Source organism: Vanacampus margaritifer, chromosome 15, assembly GCF_051991255.1.
Source record: "Vanacampus margaritifer isolate UIUO_Vmar chromosome 15, RoL_Vmar_1.0, whole genome shotgun sequence".
NCBI classification, from domain to species: Eukaryota; Metazoa; Chordata; class Actinopteri; order Syngnathiformes; family Syngnathidae; genus Vanacampus; species Vanacampus margaritifer.
In genome coordinates, this window is record NC_135446.1 from 14,407,084 (window position 1) to 14,427,542 (window position 20,459).

At 42.5% G+C, this 20,459-nt stretch overlaps 2 protein-coding genes and 1 long non-coding RNA gene across 4 annotated transcripts in view; 1 reads left to right on the top strand and 2 right to left on the bottom strand.

Moving 5' to 3' along the window:
- The window catches only part of LOC144035530 (insulin receptor substrate 1-B), a 34,063-nt gene extending 22,966 nt beyond the window's left edge, over positions 1–11,097 (bottom strand). The window contains exon 1 of the mRNA XM_077545287.1: positions 10,404–11,097. Within this exon, the coding sequence (XP_077401413.1) occupies positions 10,404–10,818 (415 nt within the window). The 5' untranslated portion in view covers positions 10,819–11,097. The remainder of the gene's footprint in view (positions 1–10,403) is intronic.
- On the top strand, positions 161–18,424 carry LOC144035536 (uncharacterized). The gene is made up of 3 exons (XR_013288456.1): positions 161–248; positions 2,014–2,096; positions 18,294–18,424. It is a non-coding gene; the product is annotated as an uncharacterized LOC144035536 (long non-coding RNA).
- On the bottom strand, positions 13,074–20,436 carry agfg2 (ArfGAP with FG repeats 2). Of its 2 annotated transcripts, XM_077545294.1 has the most exons (14): positions 20,031–20,436; positions 18,882–18,975; positions 18,265–18,380; positions 17,876–18,014; positions 17,711–17,810; positions 17,539–17,628; positions 17,412–17,444; positions 15,860–16,045; positions 15,280–15,352; positions 15,145–15,188; positions 14,234–14,320; positions 14,063–14,152; positions 13,348–13,418; positions 13,074–13,271 (listed from the first exon to the last, which is right to left on the bottom strand). In XM_077545294.1, the coding sequence occupies exons 1-14, from the start codon at positions 20,195–20,197 to the stop codon at positions 13,224–13,226; spliced, it is 1,338 nt and encodes a 445-aa protein (XP_077401420.1). In that variant the 5' UTR covers positions 20,198–20,436; the 3' UTR covers positions 13,074–13,223. The 2 variants fall into 2 exon arrangements, with proteins under 2 accessions (XP_077401420.1, XP_077401421.1); XM_077545295.1 differs by lacking the exon at positions 17,412–17,444.
- Between the last annotated feature and the right edge of the window lie 23 nt (positions 20,437–20,459).

The following is a 20,459-nucleotide window of genomic DNA, read 5'->3' on the forward strand; positions in this document are numbered from 1 at the left end:
TATGATTCACAATCAATATCAAATGTCGCAAAATCGATTTGATTTTAATTATTTTATACAGTCTTGCCCTTGTTTCTGTGTGCCTTGGGAGCGCTGTTTATGTTGTACACGATTTGGCCACTTAGGGGCAGTGTGGTTCCGCGCATTCTGATAAGTTGTAGCTACATTAGAGAGTAGAAGGAAAAAAGTCACGATCAAATTATGCTAATAAAAGTTGTGGTTTTGTAGCGTAGGAAGAGCATTTACCGGTGAGTTATGTTAAGACTCTTATTTGTATACATTGCTGAAGCGTTTTTGTATGAATAGCCGTTTTTTTGAGTGATAAAAGTGCCGCGAGTAGCGCGCTAATTAGCGTTAGCGATTCAATGACGCTTTCCAGTGTGCGTTAGCCTTGGGGTAACTACGTTCGGGAAAACAAGCTAAACAAAGTGTGTTTGCATTTAAATGCCCATTGTGTGTAATTTTCTTCGTTTCGTGTGTTTTTAGATGTACAGTTAACCTCAACTGGAGTATAATAAACGGCTTGACACTGTAACAAAAATGGGGTATATCCCCACGGAGCAGGCGGGACCACCGACTTCCGTGTGTAGCATACCTGTGCTTCGGGTGCGAGTGTTGGGACGCGGCCAGTGTGTCGCAGCAGTGGCCGGAAACGGCGTATGTTTGTGACTTGTGGAAGTCGGAAGTCCGTGGCATCTACCCCATAGGATTGTTAGTTTGAGTTAATGTTGCTTGGGGACTGATTAGAGTGAGGTAGACCAAACGTGTCATATGACCCTGGAATAATGTATTTACTATAATTACTGTGTTCACTTATGCAAATAAATACAAGTAAGTGAATCACTGCTTTAATCGTCCACTCTGTATGGTCAGTGAGAATGGAACAGGGTGAAACATTAGACTCTTTTTGAGGGACTGCTTGCTGTCTGCTAAACTGTAATCAGTCTGCTCAGGGAGGGCAGGAATATTCTATAAAAGTTATAGAATTTATAGCTAGCTACATAGAAAAGCAGTTGTGGTCCACACACACTGTTTTTATGTAAAAGGGCACTTTCCTTACAATTCAAAACTTAATAATAAATGTATTAAAAATATATATATATTTTATCTCCATTTGTCATTCTGTTTTGCAAACCAGACTTGAATAGATAATGACGATTCTTTGCACATCTAGCGATTGAAGCACAGATCAGTGTCAAATCAAATCAAATCGCAGACTCCAAAATTAGAATCGAATCGAATCATGAGACATGAAAACATTTTTATAACGACGTGTTCATGGATTTTACCTGGCCCAAAGTGGCCACGATAGAGCCAAAAAGTACAGGTTACTGACATTTATGTTGACAAATAACCCAACGATACCAATATGCCGCCCAATGACGCACATTAGCCGGGCTTCCGCTGTTACTTTGGTGTATCAGATATCTCGCCGCGTCAAAAAACTGGAGGAGCCTTTACAAGTTCAAAGCCAACCTAGAATAGATGCTGTGCTGGGAGCCAGTGGAGTCTTGTGGCTTCTTTGCCGTACACTGCGTTAGATGACTAACTCAAGGCCATGCGTGGCTGTTTTGTGCTTCTTTCAATGCGCCTCCATTAAGATTTACAACAGGAAGGAGTTGATATTTGGGGATTTTTTCTCTCTAGATAGGACCAAGGGAATGGCGGCTTTACGGGAGATATCATCGACCGTAAAATTAAAACGTGTGAAAACAAAACAATTTCAAATGCCAAGCCTGAGTGCTAATTAGGGTTTAGCAGTTTTCATTTCAAGAGGCCACACACAAAGAGTGTTGTTTGTTTGGAGAAGGGCACAACCTTAAACTTTACACACACATGGCACTCTCAGGCTCACCCACCCAAAGAAAAAAAAATAAAACCCTGAAGTACAGTACAGTGAAGTCTATAAGAATCCATCCTCTCTTGGTTACGTAAAGCAAAAATCAATCTTTGGTGGAGTATTATGAATTATGGAGCACCTCTGCCTTTCCTCGCTCTGGCGGTGTCTTCCAGGCAGTCTACAAAGACAGCAGAAAACCGGCAGCCTAAAAAGTACGGGGAGGGACTCGTGCTGGATAAAGCAAAACACCTGGAAGGTACAGTATGACGCATTTGCTTTGAGCCTGCTGCCTCAACAACAACCTTGGGGTGCATCTGATTTCTGTTCCTTCAAGGCAACTCAAATCCTTTAGCAAAGCGATTCTGAAAGTGTGCTAGGTTTACCAGAGGTGATTAGAAAAATACTTTATAAAAACATAGGGTAATTACATCATTAAATATAATTAAAGAGAATCAAATAGATTTTGTCACTTTGAATGGCCAATGTGTTAGTGCACACCTCGGCCAGTTGGGGGCAGTACAGTATAGATGACCCAGCTCGTCTCATCTCCTCGCAGAGGATAAAGAATATGACTGTGGTAGTCACATTTTGAATGTCGAAATGTGTTGCTGTGACATTTGTGTTCAAGTATCACTTGCTTATATATGAGTGCCATTATGCATCACCAATAGCACTAAGCTAGCAGAGGCTAAAATATGTGGTTGGTTTAAATACACGTTTAATGACTGCAAGTGTTTAGTAAATTAAATTTGATTGAGGTAGATTAAAAAATAACTGTTATTCATATTAATTTAATATATATAATATAATATTTTAATTTGTCTTCATTTTAGCCCAAGAGAGAGCAAGAGATCAAAACATTTATGTATAATAAATTTGAAAATTTTGTTTAGCATGCAGATTAATTTATTTTTTGTGTTTGTTAAAAAATATATGGGTGGAGGACCGTGGAAAAAATGAAATAAATTCACTGCCATTGACGGCTATAGACGTCAAAAATTAATTTTAACTATTTCTATTAGTTTCATTTTTTTCCACTTTTGTTAATAAGAGTATGGAAACCTAGAAAAAAGGTATTGTACATTTAGGACAGATATACAATGTGATAAGTCATGAGTTAACAATTGAAGTCATGCGGTTAATTACAATTAAAAAATGTAATCGTCTGACGCCTCTAATTTTTGAATATTTTCTTTTTTGTTTAATTACTTAATTATTTAAACTCAAGATTAATCACAAATGTTATATCTGTTCTAAATGTGCAATAAAAAAAATCTAGGTTTTCATACTCTTGTTAACAAAAGTGTAAAAAAATGTGAAACTAATAGAAATAGTTTAAATGAATTTTTGACGTCTATAGCCGTCAATGGCAGTGAATGAGTTCAATCGCAATCACAAAATTGAGGGAGGAAAAAAAATCCAATTACATTATTTAAAAAAAAAAAGCTCTTCTCACACGTGGGCCTACTACGTCCGTTGTCTTGTCATAATGGTTGCACTAGGAGAGCTAAGTTTTGATTTTGGTTGTAAATGATGTGCAATGTGCCGCCTTTCAAACCACAAAAGCAAGCAAAAAAAAAGTCTACATTGCCACAATTAGGTTTGAACTCAATAAGCCGGTTGCAATTCATTTGAACTGTTTCCTCAGCCGCGTTCAAGACGATTCCAATTTATGGCATTATAGAATCCCTTTCCATAGCCAGCATCCTGTAAATCAGAGCTCGGCTCCTCGCATTTCCAACGCGTGACCTCATTGCCGTAGCACGCCGTGATGCTTTTCGACACCGCAAAGACTGCAAAGAAGCCTGTTTTTTTCCCCTGCTGTTCTCGGCTACCTCCCCCCCTCTTACCCTGCCCACCCTCAATTCCCGCTTTGTACTTTTCCCAGGGCCATCATGTGTGGCCCCTTTCCTCGTTTCAACCTCGCCACTTCCTAAAGCTTCACCCAGCCGTACCGTGCATAATCCCTCTATCCGGGCCTACGCTGGAGAACGCGACGCTTCTCCACTCCGCCGCCGCCGCCATCTGCCTAAAGTTAAACTTGCATGTGTTCCGAGTTATCCAGACTGCCAGAAAAGGAGGCATTTAAGGATGGGACACACAAAAAAATAAACATGAAGAGAACCTCAAACTACTGGCGTGCGTCTCCAACTTGCTGGTTAGCCTGATGTTGAGGTAGTAAACATAGCGACTGGGAACAGAACGTTCCTGCATTCTTTGACAGTCTGTAAAAATACTGTACCAACAAAATAAAACCAGTTAAATACATACGATTGAACAATTAATCGACTTTGCAATGTAGTAGAATGCAATGTAGTAGAATGCAATTTTCAAAACGCAAAAGGCTGCAATTTGAAGGGGAAAAAAAGCGCTAAAAATACATGGGAAGAGGACCTTGAAAAAAATGATTGCATATTAAATCGCAATCGCAATATTAAGATATTTTTTTTTAATTATAATTAGGGCTGGGCGATATGGCCCAAAAATAAAATCTCGATTTTTGCAGTCATTTAGGACGATTACAATTTTAATTGATTTTTAATCTAATAAACCAAACATTTATTTAAAGGTTTCATTTATTCAGAAATAATTCCTGTGCAAAAATGTTTCGACAACAATAATGTATACTAATTCTAAATTCGTTTTAACATAAATTTAACATTCATAGTTTGTTCTTAAATGCCACAATGAAGTAGTTGGTAGCTATTGTAAACATGTCTTGTAAACCACCCATCCAGCATTCTGCCACATCTGCAAAATCACAACTCACAAAAACATTTCAACGTAACAAAACAACAGCTTTTAATAATCCAAAACACAAAATTAGATTTCACGATTAAGCACATTTTCAACGATTGGATTTTTAAAATGACAATGTATCAAATTAATTTGATTTATTGCCCAGCCCTACCTATAATGCTGGAGGGTGCAGAAATTCAAGGAATCAAGTTTTCCAATTCCTCCGTGCCAAGCGAGTGAATATTTCATGTCACCTAAATTTAAAAACTCCTGAATTTTTAAGTTGCGCTTTGCTGCAGAAGACATGAGGAAAAATGGAGCACCCGAATGAAATATACAAAGCATCGCGTTCACGACAACGGCTGAACTGTAGGCTGTAGCATTGATACATACCAGAAATGGAGCGTATTTAATTGCATCCCGGAGGACACATGGGGAAATAGAGAGGGCGGGGCCAGTAATGTAAAGCTGATAAATTTGGGGCCACTTCCTGACCGCTACAACCAACCACAGAGCTAATGTGATCCCATCAACAATAATCAATACTGTAAAAGCTTCAGATTGCATTTAGTGGAGGCACAATGGAAAATGGCAGCATGGTGGTGAGTGGTTAGCAAGTCTGCCTAACAGTTGTCAGGTCTTCGGTTTGAATCTGGAGTAGACTTTGTTTAATCATTTGGATTGGAAATGCCCAAGAGAATTGATTGAAATCTTTCAGGCCCACTTGAAGTCAAGGTACCACCGTGTTTTGGACTTTCAAGCACTAAAATGTCCGAAAATGCTACCACGCACTATCTAGCAAAAACACCATCATGCCCCGCAGTTGCTACAACCTTGCTCTCAGGTCAAAGCCAAAAGATAAGCAGAGCTGCGTTGTGTTTTGTCGAATGCACAGATTAGCCAACAGCGTTAGCGTTTGCTAAGCGGTGCTTGTTTGTTGTGAAAGAGCAGCCCTGGAAGCCAATAATAACTCCGAAGACTTCCTGCGATGGCTTTTTCGGGACAAAGGCCGCACTGTGCCACAAGCAGCGGACACTCGAGACAGCAATTAGTGTCTAATTAGGGGGATGAGCACCACTTAGCATGGCTTAACGCCTAATCGGGCCATGCAGATCTCATTGGCCCATGCAGGCATCTAAAGACAGCGGTTTGATTACTATCCCTTCTGCGCAACAAAGTTTCTTTATTATTATTATTATTATTATTACATGTAGATTAGGGCGTTAGGGTGTCTGCTATCGAATATTTTTATTCGAGTGTTGTATCCATCATCTATCGATTCACTGGATCAAAATTGATGTTGCATTATTGAACACAATAATGTGCATGAATTATTTTTACTCACTTTTTTAAACTTAACCCCTTCAGACCCATAAATGGTTGCAGTGGACATGACACATTTGCATGTTTAAACCAATAAATCGCATAATTTGAATGATATCAACACTTCTGGTTCATGATTGGATCTTAACTAACCAATCCCAAGTTGATTTGCATGATGTTCACGTTAAAAATTATTTTGCATATATATTGGTAAGTTTACAACACGTTACAGCCATATTATCCTAGCGTCCACTATAACAACTAAAAACATGACATAACCTCCCCAAAATAATTCCATGTTGTTCTTATGTGGGAAAAGAGTTAAAATCAGCACACACACAAAATAAATTTTGCCTAGCAGGAAAAATGTGGGTCTGAAGGGGTTAAAATTTGCAGAAAAAGTGTTTGAGCAACAACAACAAAAACGCAACTTTTAGAAAAATTGGCCACAAAATCTGGCATTTTAGTCCGCAACAATCGTGAAAAAAGCCTGCGAAATCCTGGAGGAACTGAACCATGAATTGATATGAAATACTTTTTTAGAGCTTTTAACTTAATTAACACTTTGACTTGAAGTCTATTAATTGTTCAGTCTTACTGGTGAGTGACATGGGCGTCAGCAAATCAGAAGTTGGCTGGCTGTTAACTGGCTAGTGGCTAGCCAGTGCAAATATGCTTTTTACTTGTTTTTATTTTCTTACCGTTTGTTCAACTGACACTGCTAGAGTTACTCGATTAATTGTTGCCGCCCCAGCGGTGACGTCCGGCAACCTTGAGAGGAAAAGTATGTGACGTCTGGAGAACAGCTCATTCAAATGCATTAGATAAATTTTATGAAGACCGAAAGACTTGTAACAACACTTTTACGCTGCCAACACCGCGACATTCACCAGCCTCCATCTGTGCGGAGATACAATTTCCGTCTTGTTTATAGCCGGCGCTACGGCTCCAAATTTGGACTCTGCTATTTGGTTTTATGGAGGTCAACAATTCCTGAGGTGGTGCCAGAGCCTCGGGGGCAATTTTCCTGGCAAACGGCGAGTGTGGGGCCGCACCCCCGTGCTGTTCTGTCGAGGTTAAGCCTTTACACACTCCACTGACTCCTAATAGCTGAACAAATAGCCGCCCTCAATATTGATACTGTACTCATTGCCCGAAAGGGCCTTACTGGACTCAGCTGAATAAATAACTGCAATCCGTGTATCGCCCCGCACGGCAACGGGCTCGTGTTTGTGTAATTAGCATCCACTCGAGGAGAGCGCGTGGAATACCGGGCGCTTCCTGGGTCGCTTTAGGCCGCTTTCCCAGGATCCAGTGAGGCACTGTGCGGGACGAAATCAAAAGTGCATTTTACCGAAGCCTAGTCCCCAGCAGGGTTTTTATTTTTTCGAAAATACTTCACTTTAGTTTTTATAGTATTATTAGTTTGTTTGTTTTTTAGTGTAAGAAAAAAATAAGTCACGAGTATTGTGTACTAAAGGAAAGTGAACTACATTTCTCAAATTACTGTTTGATCTTCATTCTTCTGTATGGATGCACAGCAACACCGAAATGAATACATTTAATATGCACCACAAAAGCTTTTTTTTTTGCTATAATTATAACTTGTTTTAACATAAGCTGTAGCTTCAGTTAGTTTATATATATATTTTTAAAGGAATTTCATTTAACTTTTTTTCATTAACAAAAATGCTTTTACAGTTTTAGTTATTTCATTCATTTTCATTAATGGCGGCAACGTGCCATATATTCTTTATCCTCTGCATAGAATGACTAATATTAGTGCTGTACTGACGAGCTGAGAGGAGTTGACATGTCCTGATGTACAGTATATCAGTCTGTCTGTCTATAGCCCCCAGGTGGTCAAGGCGGGTACACCAGAAACGGCAGCGCAGACACCCATAATGAGGCCTTTGCTGATTTTCTGGTGTAAAATAGAGATGTGAACACATGTTAAGATTGTAGAAGGGTGCCTGGAGCAGTCAAGTGTTTACTGTACACCACTCCCCTGGAGACGCCTGATTATTTCAAACTTTAATCCAAAGCTGCGATTTCACCTGCAGCGCACCACTTTTGCCCACTCAAAATTGCGGCTGCCAAATCTCGCCACGCTTTGAAAAGAGCCTCTCACAGCAGTTACCGAGCTGAGGGTGCGGCTTCAGGCAGAACAGTGCAGCATCTCTTGGCTGCCGGCCCCTCCGAGTTCCCAGTCTGCAAGCTGTGAATTTTTCAAGTAGGAGACAAGTTCTTCACTGTACTGACGGCTGTGCGGCACATACCAGAGGCCGGTTATTAGCGGCAGGAATCCTGACAGTGTTCAGTGTGTCTGTCAAGACCATTTGCCACTGCAGATTTTGGCCATGACCTTTTTCACTCCTGTATGAGCTGCCGTCATGAGGGAGGGTGTTGATTTTTTGCTTTTTTTTTTCGCCTACCGTTTCAAAGACCCCCGTGTATGAGCAGCAGCAGCAACACAACAGCACTAAGAGGGTGTAACATGGCCCGACACCAGTTTCACCAATCAACACGAAATTTGGTGGCCACGTCTATCATAACGTGACGCATGAAAAAGTCTCAAGGAGCCATGCCTAAACTTTAACAGGAAGACAGCCATTTTGGAGTGATTTCCATATAAAAAGAGGGATGGAAGTGAGGAAAAAATTATCCTCTGTCACCAGTTTCCTAAATGGACAAAAAATCTGGTGGACATGTCTGTCATAAGTTGCACGAAAAAGTCTCAAGGTACCATTACCAAATTTGAACAGGAACTTTGCCATTTTGGGGCTAGCCTAATTCCATGAAAAAGGTTCCTAAAAAGTTTTACAAAAATAGCCCCTGTTACCAATTTAACAAATTGAGATGAAATTTGGTGGACATGTCAAAAAGAATTCAGCTATTTTGGTTTGAGTTGGCAATTTTGGCTTGTACTTGCTGTCAGTAATTTGGTGGCCACGCTCTAAAAACAGTTGGGTCAAAAATAACCCAACTCTGGGTCAAAAATGGACTGATCCTCTACCTGGGTCTATTTGACCCAACTTTGATTCAAGAAATGGGTATTTTAGTTTAAAACAACTCATAAAAATTGGTGAGATCCTTGAGTTGGGTCCAAAAAGAAATTGGGTCATTTTGTATAAAACGACCCAGAAAGTTGGGTCAAACTGATCCATAAAGTGGATCGGTCCATTTTTTGATCCATAATTGAGTTACTTTTGACCCAACTGTTTTTAGAGTGCAGCATGTATCCACAGTACACACACATTCCCTAAAGGCTCGCAGAAACATGCTAAATGCTACGCAAAGGCGACTTGCACATAAACACAATCGTGTTAAGACAAAGTGTCCACGCTCAGGTGCTTCACCGCCACCGCTAATCAGCTGCTTTATGTAACAGAGAAGCAGGTCATGTGTGAGGAGCACCTTGAACTCTTGGGATCTTGTTTGCCCGGATTGCGTCACCCACCCTGAGAGGAGAGGCGAGCGAAGGTGGAACAGGTGACTATGTAGTGGCCACGGTGCGCACCGTCGCTCCGACAGCTGTGTTTACACAGCGGGCCGATAGACGCCGATTGTGGAATGTGCGCCTTTGGCCCACTTATGAGCACTTTAGGCACCATTAAGATGCATCAACCTGCGGGAGGAACGCATCGTTTGACGCGAGGCCTTCGGGAATGACGGCTGAACCTTCTTTCTTAGCACTGGAGACACTGGAATGTCTGCATGTGGACACATATTGGGGGCAGGTGCTTAAGCTTAAAAAACATACATCTTAATACTACTGCTGTATGTGTCAATTTCTATTAACATAATCAACATAGTTGATACATTTGTGTCAGTCAGTCTCAGTTTTTATCTGTAAAACACAAAAATATAATGCTTTGTTTACAAAATTTGCCGTCAGGATTCTGGAGTTAGAAGTCGTAGATAATAACACAGAGATAGGGTGATGTAAAAAACGACATCATAGGCTAGTAATTTCTTTATACCATATCGCCAAAGTAATACCCATCAGCTATCAAAACACTTTTTGGAGGAATTCGCCACAGAATGCCCAAAATACATGATTTCCAATTGATGTGCACGTGCCTGCACTCACTCACTATGTATGAAAGCATGTAATTTGCATGCTCTTTTCTTGAGAAAAAGAGGGGGAAATGAACACACAAAAAAAGTCAACTTGGACTGGCTCTCGAACATGTTGGCATTCTCGACGTAAACAAGTTGAAAATATCAGCCTAGTGTTTCCAAACTCTCCCAGATGAGAGAAACCACACACGCACGCGCGCGCGCACACACACACACAAAATAACATGCTTCTACTCTCCCTACAAAAATCTGTGATGCTGCTTCTTTGGCCTGGACATTTAAAAAAAAAAAGAAAAAGAAAAAAAACTAAAACACAGAAAAACTCTACAAGCACACACGCACACGCACGTTTCTAATGGTCCCTGCAGCCGCTTTCTGCCACGTTTGTCTGCTCGTGCACGCGTGTGCATGTACTCACTTTTGCACTGCAGGTCCACCATGGCCTGGTACCACTCGTCCTGGTCCGCTTCGTTCTCGGCGGCCACGGCGAAGCTCTCAGCCCGGGTGTACAGCACGATCATGTGCTTGTTCTTGGAGTCGGCCCGCTTGTTGATGTTGAAGCAGGTCTCCAGGAGCACTGCCTTCTTCGGTACGGGGGCCTTGCCGCGAAATTTCTTCTCGCTCTCGTAGTACTCCAGTCGGGCAGCGCCGCGCTCCGAACCCGAGCGCAGCACGAAGTATCGCCGGTGCATGGACTTGTGCTTGCGGAGGTATCCGCTCTTGCGCACGTCCTCGCTGTTCTCCGCCGCCTGGCCCTCCATCACGTCCGCCGCCACCAGCGCCCCCCAGCCGGGCGACGCGTTGTGTCCTCGAGGCGAGCTGGCGGAGCTCATTCAAACATCTCCCGGCTTCCCCCACTCGGCCATGTGAGGTGGAGTGCCAAGTCTTGTTTACGTCCCTTCTTCTCCTCCTCCTCCTCCTCCACACGCTTTGCGCGCGCAACTTTCGCACTCTACTCCGCTACTACTTACTTCGAGCGGTTCCCAACGCGATTTAATCGCATTTCGAGCGTGTGTTTATCCGCCTGTCTATCCCGCCGCCTCGGTTCCGCGTCCGCGGTGGTCCACTACTGTGGGACTGTCACTCAAACTCGACACGACACGGTGTCCTAGTAGTACGGTGCGTTCACGGACCTCAGCGTGAGCTCAGACAACAGAAAACTGAATTGCGTAGTACTTATTCAACTCGAGTATTTCAGTAATCCTAAAAAAGTATATACTCTGCAATGTACATTGTATTTGATAACTTGGTAAAACGAGAGAGAAAAAAGCAAAATTTTAGGTCAGTGGTGTTTTTCTTCTTCTTAGGAATTAAAAAAAACTATTTAAACAATCTTACAATAATCTTAGATGAGAATAAAGTCATTTTCCCAGATAAAACCATATTATCATATTAAAAGTAAAAGTTTAACTAGGGAAGAACGCCATATTTTGACAAGTGGCCGTGGGTTTCAAAAGTTTTATTCAATTTTATTCCCATTATATTATACCTTTTATTCTGGAAAGGACATCTTTATTCACAAAAAATAGCACTACATACGATACTGTATATTCTATATACTCTCGGGGAAAAAATGTACGTGGGTGCCCTCTAGTGGTGCGTAAAAAAAAAAAAACACTGAATGGAGTAGATGCCACGTACTTCCGACTTCCGTAAATTACACACCTATACTGTTTCCGGTTACTGGTGCGACATAGAGGCCGTGTCCCAATACTTGCATGCACTGCCACCTATGTGCCCCTCAATTGCGCGTTCCCATTGATGGGTGTGAGTGTGTAGGGTGTCTCAGTTATTCAAAGCACTCTGAGACGCACTCGGCGAACTTAGACACCCCACACACTCGCACCCATTAACTGGAACGCGCAATTGAGGGGCACAAGGGTGGCATTTCGAGTATTGGGACACGGCCTATTACGTCACAACAGTAACCGGAAACAGCGTAAGATATATACCCCCATTAATAGTGCAAACAGTGCATAAGCAATATATTATATTTCATTATATTTAAACATTTATTTAGTAATTATTATCTTTTACGTGCAATGAATGATCATGGAATCATTAGTGGACCCCGCATACTCTGCAAATTCTCTTTTTAGCAGATTTTTGTTTTTTGTTTAAAAAAATAATTATTTTATTTAAAAAAAAATTGTGTAAAACATAGTGCCAGGTTATCAGCGTTTTTGGATTTACTTATTTTTGAATGAAAAAAAAAGTAAATACATTTCAGTCGGCGTCAATAACTGTATACGCGGATTTTTGCTATTTGTTAGCCCCCCCGTTAATAGCGAGGGTCCACTGCACTGTATAGCGCAGTTTAAGCACAAAGTCAAAAGAAAGCAATGCATCCCATAATTCCGGTGACGTTCCTAAAATAGGAGTACTATTCATGAAGCAGGCTGCGTGTTACGCAACTGCAACTGCATCCCAAAGTAACCTCGAGGCCTTGAGAAAAATAGGCAACGTGCGACCCCTGGTGGAGAAGTCCAGAAGATGGAAGTTGTTGTAAAACTGCTTTATTTTCTGTAAAACAACGACGCTTCTTACACCCAGCAGTAAAGCATCGAACTGATTTTTATGAATACTTGCCATGACAAACAACGCGGTTACACAAAAACTTCACCCCACCCCCATGTAAAAAAACAAACAAAAAAAAAACATTTTGGTCCAGTATAAGAAGCATTATCATTTTATACAGTATTATAAGTTATTCTGTAATTGCTTTTTTTTTTTTTTTTACATTCAGTAGCATTTTTTTTTAGCCCTCAAAGCTCATGCAGCCTGGCAGTGGTTAAATTCCTAGAAAGGAAAACAAACAGAAGACAGGCATTAAGGCGGCGATCCTTCAAAAACCTAAAAATAAATATTTGGGGTGACTTTCCTTCTTTCCTTTTGGCAAAAAGTATTCAAAACAGAAAAATGGATGTTGTCTTTTTTTGAAGCAGGGGGATGAAAGCAATGTAGCAGCACTTTCAGTGTATGTTTATGCCCCCCATAAAAAATTATATTGGCGTTAAAATAGATCTTGCTAGTTTGAGTCATAATTACATTCAGGCTTCTTTTTTTTAACACACACACACACACACACACACACACACACAAATGAACACATATAAATAAGAGGACATTAGGAAGAGGAAAATACTCCAGTCGTTGAAATGGCGGCGGCCACTACTACAGTTCACTTTTCCCAGAGATGAATGGGTGAGGGGAATAAGGGTGGTGGGGGAGGTGTTAGTCAGATGAAAGGGTTTCGCGACGTGCCCCGACTGGGATAAACATTCCCCTGAAAAAGAGTGAGACATAAACAAAGTTGTTGACGACGCTTCCTACATGGAAAAACAGGAAAAAGGAGTACTCACGGTAAAAGGGTTCACCGACATGGGCCGGGGGACTTTGGGCTGGGAGTCGCACGTGGCAAAGGCGGCAAAGCCTGAAAAAATTTGGTAGAAAATATAACAATACTCACTGGCATGTATTCTTTATCTTCTGCAAAGAATGGCTACAATAATAATTAGACTAAGTGCAATTTCTGCAGAAATTGCATGTGAATGCTGAAAGATGAATGCGAAGCTGAATGCTTATGAAGTAAATTGAAAGATAAAATATGTAAAAATTACAAAGTATTAATTGTAGTTGAAAGATAAATGATTGAAAAGAACAATTGAACCCGGGAGGCGAGAATTTTTAAAGCAAATTGAAAGTTATATGGAAAAGTGTTATTTGAAAGTATCCTCCATTCATTTAGATGGAAAAGTGGATTTATGACAGTCAGTTGGTTAGCATTGAAAGCCATTAACATAATTGTCATGGATATACTGTATTTGCAATGTACAGTAGGAGGCGGGATTTGAACCCGTACACTCCTGGTTACTAGACAATGCATTTTACCACGTGCCCCACTGAGCAGTATCAGAGAGCTGGTAATATCAGTTGTATGTATGGAAGTGGGCGTGGAACGTGTCTTCCAGCATTCCCACAATAGTGCTTGCACAGTAAATCGCAATTGCAATATTGAGGACACAAAATATATATATTTTTAAATGGTTCAGCTCTTAAGGGAAGAATGTTCGTCACCGTTGGCTTCCTGATTATTGGCGGCTTCTTGGGGAAACGAGGCAGGCGGCGGGAACACCGAAGTGGGCGAGGTGACAAACGTGCTGTCGCCTTGGGGGGAGAGAACGCAACAGTTTGTGATTGGTCGCTGAGGTGGCGGGACTATGCACAAACCCGGCCCCCCAAACTCACCTCCTGGGGAGCTGCTGAAAGGGTTACTGGGGGAGAGCGCAGCAGGCTGCTGGGAAGTGGAGCTGGAGCTGAATGGGTTGGGGAAATCTAACACACACACACACAAACAGGGAAAGGGGGACGGGATTTGGAGTGGTGGGGGGTGTTCAGCGGGTCAAAAAGATAATTGACAGTGTTTGGGGTCAACGGGCTGCATGCCACACTATTCTGCACAATACTACCCAGTGACACACACCTCACAAACACATTCATACAGTCTCTCTCACAATCTCTCTCTCACTCACAGACTCTCACGCAACACGCTCTCTCACAATCACACATTTTTCTCGTAAAAAAAAAAAATATTGACAGTATCTCTCAGGAAAAAAAATTGCAGTATCTCACACATTCTCGCCAACCCCCTCTCTCTCTCACTCACTCACACACACAAACATGCTATTACACACACACACACAAAAATTCTCACATTGCACAGACTCTCACACACATGCACGCGCTTTCACTGAAGCACACACACTCATGATCTCACACTCTCTTACAAACACACTCTCATACAAACAATCTCAGGAGCATTCACACACTATCTCTCTCTCATTCAACTAACTTTAACTCACCCTTTGGGATTTACACATATTAACAGATGTTGGCAAAGTAGATTGCACTATTAGTATGAGATGGCGGCAGATTAATAACAGAGGTGGACATTCTGTCACTGACGGACAGCCGTTATACCCAGGGCGGCAACCAATGACTAATGACGGACCGGCAAAATTTTGTGAATTTCCCACCTCTCATTAATAATTGTATTGTTTTGGCCTTAGCATAAAATTAGAAAACTGTGAGTGTTTCAGTGAATAATGAGGATAAGTTAGAAAACAAAAAATCTAATTTAAAAAAAGTCTTCAGCTTACTTGCAAATGTTTGAGAAGTGGACATTGTATCAACACCTGGGGAACTGGTGGGAGAAGAGGTGAAGAATTTAATATTGTCTGGTAATGGCATAATGAATAATGGTATTTGACAAAAAACAACAACAACAAAAATACCTGGCAGGTGTGGAGCCAGTAGAGAGTTGGCTGCCAAACAGGGTGCTATACTGCGGAGGCCCAGCAGGGGGTGCTGCGGACAAACATTTTCACACAGACTTTTTCGCTTGACCCAAGTGAGAAAACACGTGGTTTAAATCCAATACTGAAAAGAAAAAATAAAGTGCTGTGACAAAGTCAGTAAAACAAACTCTCCTCCTCAGCACATAAAAAAAAGAAGTAAAATCTGCCTTGGCGAGTCAAAAGCGGCTGATTTTAAACCGATTAAAACGAGTCAAGGGAATCCTTTGAAGCCAACTGTGCGTGATGCGGAGCAAACACAATGAGCGTAATTCAGCGGTTAACAGCTTTGGCATTTGGAGGAAGGACGTTACGCAACCTAGCTGAGCAGCCCGTGACAATCTGGATCACACGCAGACGCCACTGCACTCCTTTATGAAAGACAAACTATCAATAGCGCTACTACAACAAAGTGACTGGACTGTGGATTTCTGCTAAGAAATAAGTCATCATTTTGATGTACATAGGAATTGGAGTATCACTAAATTTGAAGGTGAATTGGCTGTAGAAAGTGGCATACCTGTATCCGAGAAGACGCTGTCCAGGTGGGACACCGCAGCGTACCTGTCCTGGGGGTTGGCAGTACTCTGGTGCTGCTGGGACAGAGACTGGGGAAGAGGAGGGTGTGGCTGTTTCAGCCCTCCGAAGTCCAAACTGAGAGATTTGGGGAAGGCTCTGAAGGGCCCCGATGTTGACGTGGTGCGACCTAAGACCCACACACAAAAAAAGGAAGAAGCTCCAGATCAACACAACACCAAGATCCCAAAATGAATGTAAACAAACGCCCAAGGTGCTTAGTAATGCAATGTTTTCGTGATGTAAGAGATATCAAGGGTAGTTTGAATTCTTAAAGGGGAAGTCAACCCCAATATTTTTTGGGGGACAATATATTCTATGCAGCCCCACTAGTCTAAATGTTTATTCTGTTTGATAATAATATGAGTTAAGCAGCAAAATCCAGCAGTTTTTATCCATCTCAGGGGGCGACCATTTTGCCACTTGCTGTCGTCGACTGAAGATAACATCAATGTTGCTCAGGTCTCAGGTAACAACCAAACACAGCTCAGCTTTAGAAAACAGGTGAGCTGTGATTGGTCGATATCTGAGCCCTGAGCAACTGTGATGTCATCTTCAGTCGACAGCAAATTGCAAAATGTCCACTGAGATGGATAAAAACGGCTGGATTTTGCCGCATATTCAACACATGTAATATTAATCAGAATGTCGTGTTTAGACTAGTGAGGTCGCATATAACATATTATTGTCAAGAAATGTTTCAGGTTGACTTCCACTTTAAAAAGAATTAGCAAGCTTGCTGCTGTGTCATTTCAGCACACAAAAATGAAAGGTTAGCATCCATTAGCCACAGCAACATTAGTCACAGAGCATGCTAGCAGCGGATACAGCCTGTATTTCTTTTCCGAATCATGACATTTTTATGATACTTAATAATTTAGATAATTAGCTAACTTAGCTTAACTTAAAACATTACAGACTGTAATAGCAGATACAGTTTAAAGTGTACAAGAGCATAACTGCCGATAATATGGAATATTTCAGCACACAAAAGAAAGATTAACATGGTTAGCATCTTAGCCGACAGCAACCATTAGCCACAGGGCATGCTAGCATCTGATAAAGCCAGCCTTTTTTTTTATCTTGAATGACACATTATTATTCATTTTTATTCAAATTGGCATAATTTGCTAACCTCTCGAAACCAACTTGAAATAACAGGCTTGCTGATATAAAATGTGCAAAAGTATGCAAGTACAGAACTGCTGATGTGTTAACATAGTTGTCTAGATAAGGACTATTTTTGGAAAACCGAACGTGTAGGCACTGCGGGATTACATCGGTGCCCCACATTTATTTTAAGTGCTTTGACGCCGCAGACGCGGAGTGAAATATCAGCAGCCCGCCGCTGACCACAGGCAGCAGCCGCGGCCTCCTAAAAATAGCAAAGTGAGGACCCGTCTGATCGGAGCGGCAAAGGACTCGATGCATGAGAGATGATGCTTATGGACATCAGGCATACAGCAAATGCACCAGTGCGACGAGGACGGTCTTACCTAACGTGAAGTGTTTTTTGAAAGAGCTACCGGCTACAAGGTCAGGAGACACACACACACATAGCATAAGAGGCTGTTAATCTGAAGGACAAATCAAAAAGCACCAGGAAGCAGGTGGGATGCCCACCTGAAGGCCGGGGGAGGGCAGGGAAGGAAGGACCGTGAGCTGAGGACAGTGACCCCGGGCGCTGTCTCTCAATCCCGCAGACATTCTGGTCTACAATTGAGAGACAGAGGAAACACAAAGGGAAATGCTTTGATTGGATGATGGCGCAAAAGAGTCAAGCAAGTGATGATACCTTTCAGCGGCGGATCGCGGAAGCTTTGAGAGCGCGAGGGCCGTGCGGTGAACGCGTCGGGCCGGGCGTCGGCGGGAGAGGCGGCCGGAGCTCGATCCCACTGCGAAGACGGAAAGATGGTGGTTTTGTAGTACGCATCACGACTGCAGACAGAGCATCTCTCACCAGCGTCCTGGCAGGCCGGGCGTTGGGGGGCAGGTTATGAGGGGGCTGGCCGGCCAGTGGACCGTGAACGAGGACGGTCTGGACACCTGGGCTCCAAGGTCCCTCCACATCTCTCCGGTTCTTACATTTGGAAAAATGCCTCGAAGGGAAAACACGTTGGACGAAACAGGGATGAATGTTGCACGATGGGACAATTTGTAACTTAAATGTAACATGTAATATGAAAATAACTTTTTCTTATAATCTTGGCTTCGCTTCCATAAGATGATGTCACTCACCTTGTTGCAAGCCCCTGTACAACTTCTTCAACCAAGAAGAATCCTTGATTTAATTCCCTAACGTTAAGACGCCCGAAAATGGTTTTATAGCGCGTTCGGGCATCGTCTTACCATTTCTTCTTCTCATATTTGTCCTGCAGGAACTCCTTGAACTTCTGTGAATCCTTCATGTCAGAGCAGCCGTCCGTCTTGGGGTCAAACGCGCACAGCCACGTCTTCCTGCCGACCTGAGCACAAACGACACAGGACGGGGGGCTGATGACAAGGCAAGCAAGCAACAATTAACTTAATTAGAGCCTTTGTAATTAATTCATCTTCATTAAATGAATTTAATGTAATTTTAATTTGGCTGACAGAAGTCTTTGTGTTAGCCTTGGTTGCTCTGAGGCCCGCACTGCCCCACTGTCATATGGTGTTCCACAGGGTTCCATTCTGGGGCCTCAGTTGTTTTAATTAGATCTGCTCTGCTGCCCCTTAAGAAAACATTTCCTTTCACTGCTATGCCTATGACTATCAGATCACACTTTTAGGGTACTGTTTATGTCCCAACCACCCATAAATAGCAACACACACATGCTGGCCAGCAATCAAACAAAAAGCACTCCACCTAAACGCTTCAGTGCCTAATCACCCATTATCCTTTGGATGGGATACTAAAGAGCCTGAGAGGAAGTGGACTGATGTTTGGGCGGGGCGTTTTTCTGCTGGTTTGATCGAGCGTCACTCACCTCGTTGCCGTGGTTTTGGAGGAATTCCACTTCCTGTTGGGAGAAGGTCGTCATGGAGATGGACTTGACCCTGTGCGGAGGGTTGAGGCCTCGCCTGGGGTGGGATGGCAGGTGGTTAAAAAAACAAATAAACACAAGCAGAACTCGTGAGTTGTCATTCCGGGCAGAGGAAACAGCAGGTGGGCGTGGAAACATCTCCATGGTGTGTGTGCTTGTGTGCGGGGGCCTTCTAACGTGTGTAAACCTTCATCCATGCTGGGAGAGGGCATATGGAAAGCTGTTTGAGCGTTTATGTGATATATTTGATATCAAGCTTAAGATCAATATACTAGTCCTCACTAGTGATGCAATTCTGTGCATTAGTAAAACAACTAGTATAGTTTATTAACTATTTGTGTCAATTATGGCTAGGGCTCTGCCTCACTAGGTACATGTAGTTGTCCTATGGGAAAGTAATACTAATAGTGTGTAGAAATGTTACAGTAGTTAATACTAGTTCACTACTCTGAGAGGGGGAAAAAAGTTTGAAATCTCAAATGTTATATCTTAATTTATTTTTACTCCATTCTCTGGTTAATTCTTTTTAAGTCATGTTTGTTTATATTTTGAAAAATAAATGTATTACAATTTTGGATATGTTTTTAATAAATAAATAACATTAAATTATTACTATATTGTAAAAACACACAAAAGTACAGAAAATTGCCACCGATATCGATTCCCGGTGATACTCGTTCCTTGCACTAAGTGTCATAAGTCATTCTGTTGTAAAAGTGTGCTGAATGATCCTACTAATTGGACTTTATGGACTTTAGACTGGATATCAAGGATATCGACTAAATGCTCAAACACAGTTGGCTTGGGCAATAACAACAGAGAGGCCTTCCTGTGGAGTACTGGGAGTGGGCTGAACATGCAAAATGTGTCCACACATAAACACACACGCCCACACTCCAGAGGAGCTGGTGGAGGGGACGGAAAGAAACAAACCTTGCACCGAATGACTCGTTTTAAAACGCTGTGGGGAAACAGACAGTATGTAAATACGCGTGGAAACCATCTCTCTATATTACTGCACCAACATGTGCAACGGTGGTGCAATCTCCGGGCCTGCCACTTAGCTCTACTATGGCTGCAGATGCTACTCACAGCATTCCGGAGCACGACGTGCACACGAAGGTGCCCACGGTCACGTCCGTGTACGTCACCCCAGGCTGGTTGCACTCGAAGCAGTGTTTGTTTACTCCGGACTGGGCCAGCTCCCGAACCTTGCGTGCGCAAATCTCCTGGTTGTCCCGGTGCTTGCGGTTCGACATCGTGGATCCGGAGGAGAGGCGGGGCGGGGTGGGGGGGGTGCTCGAGCCTCCGTCCGAGCTCCGTCTCCCAAGATCTCCACCAGACCTCCGCCACTTCACCGCCGCATTGTGGGGCGGGGGGCTTGTGGGGTCGAGGGGCGGGGTGGTGGTTGGAGAGAACGCCACTCCGCTCCTGCTTCGCCCCTATGCGAGGCAGCAAGGAGGGGGAAAGTTTGACTGAATAGGATGCGTCACATACCGGAAACACGCTTTACTTTTTTCA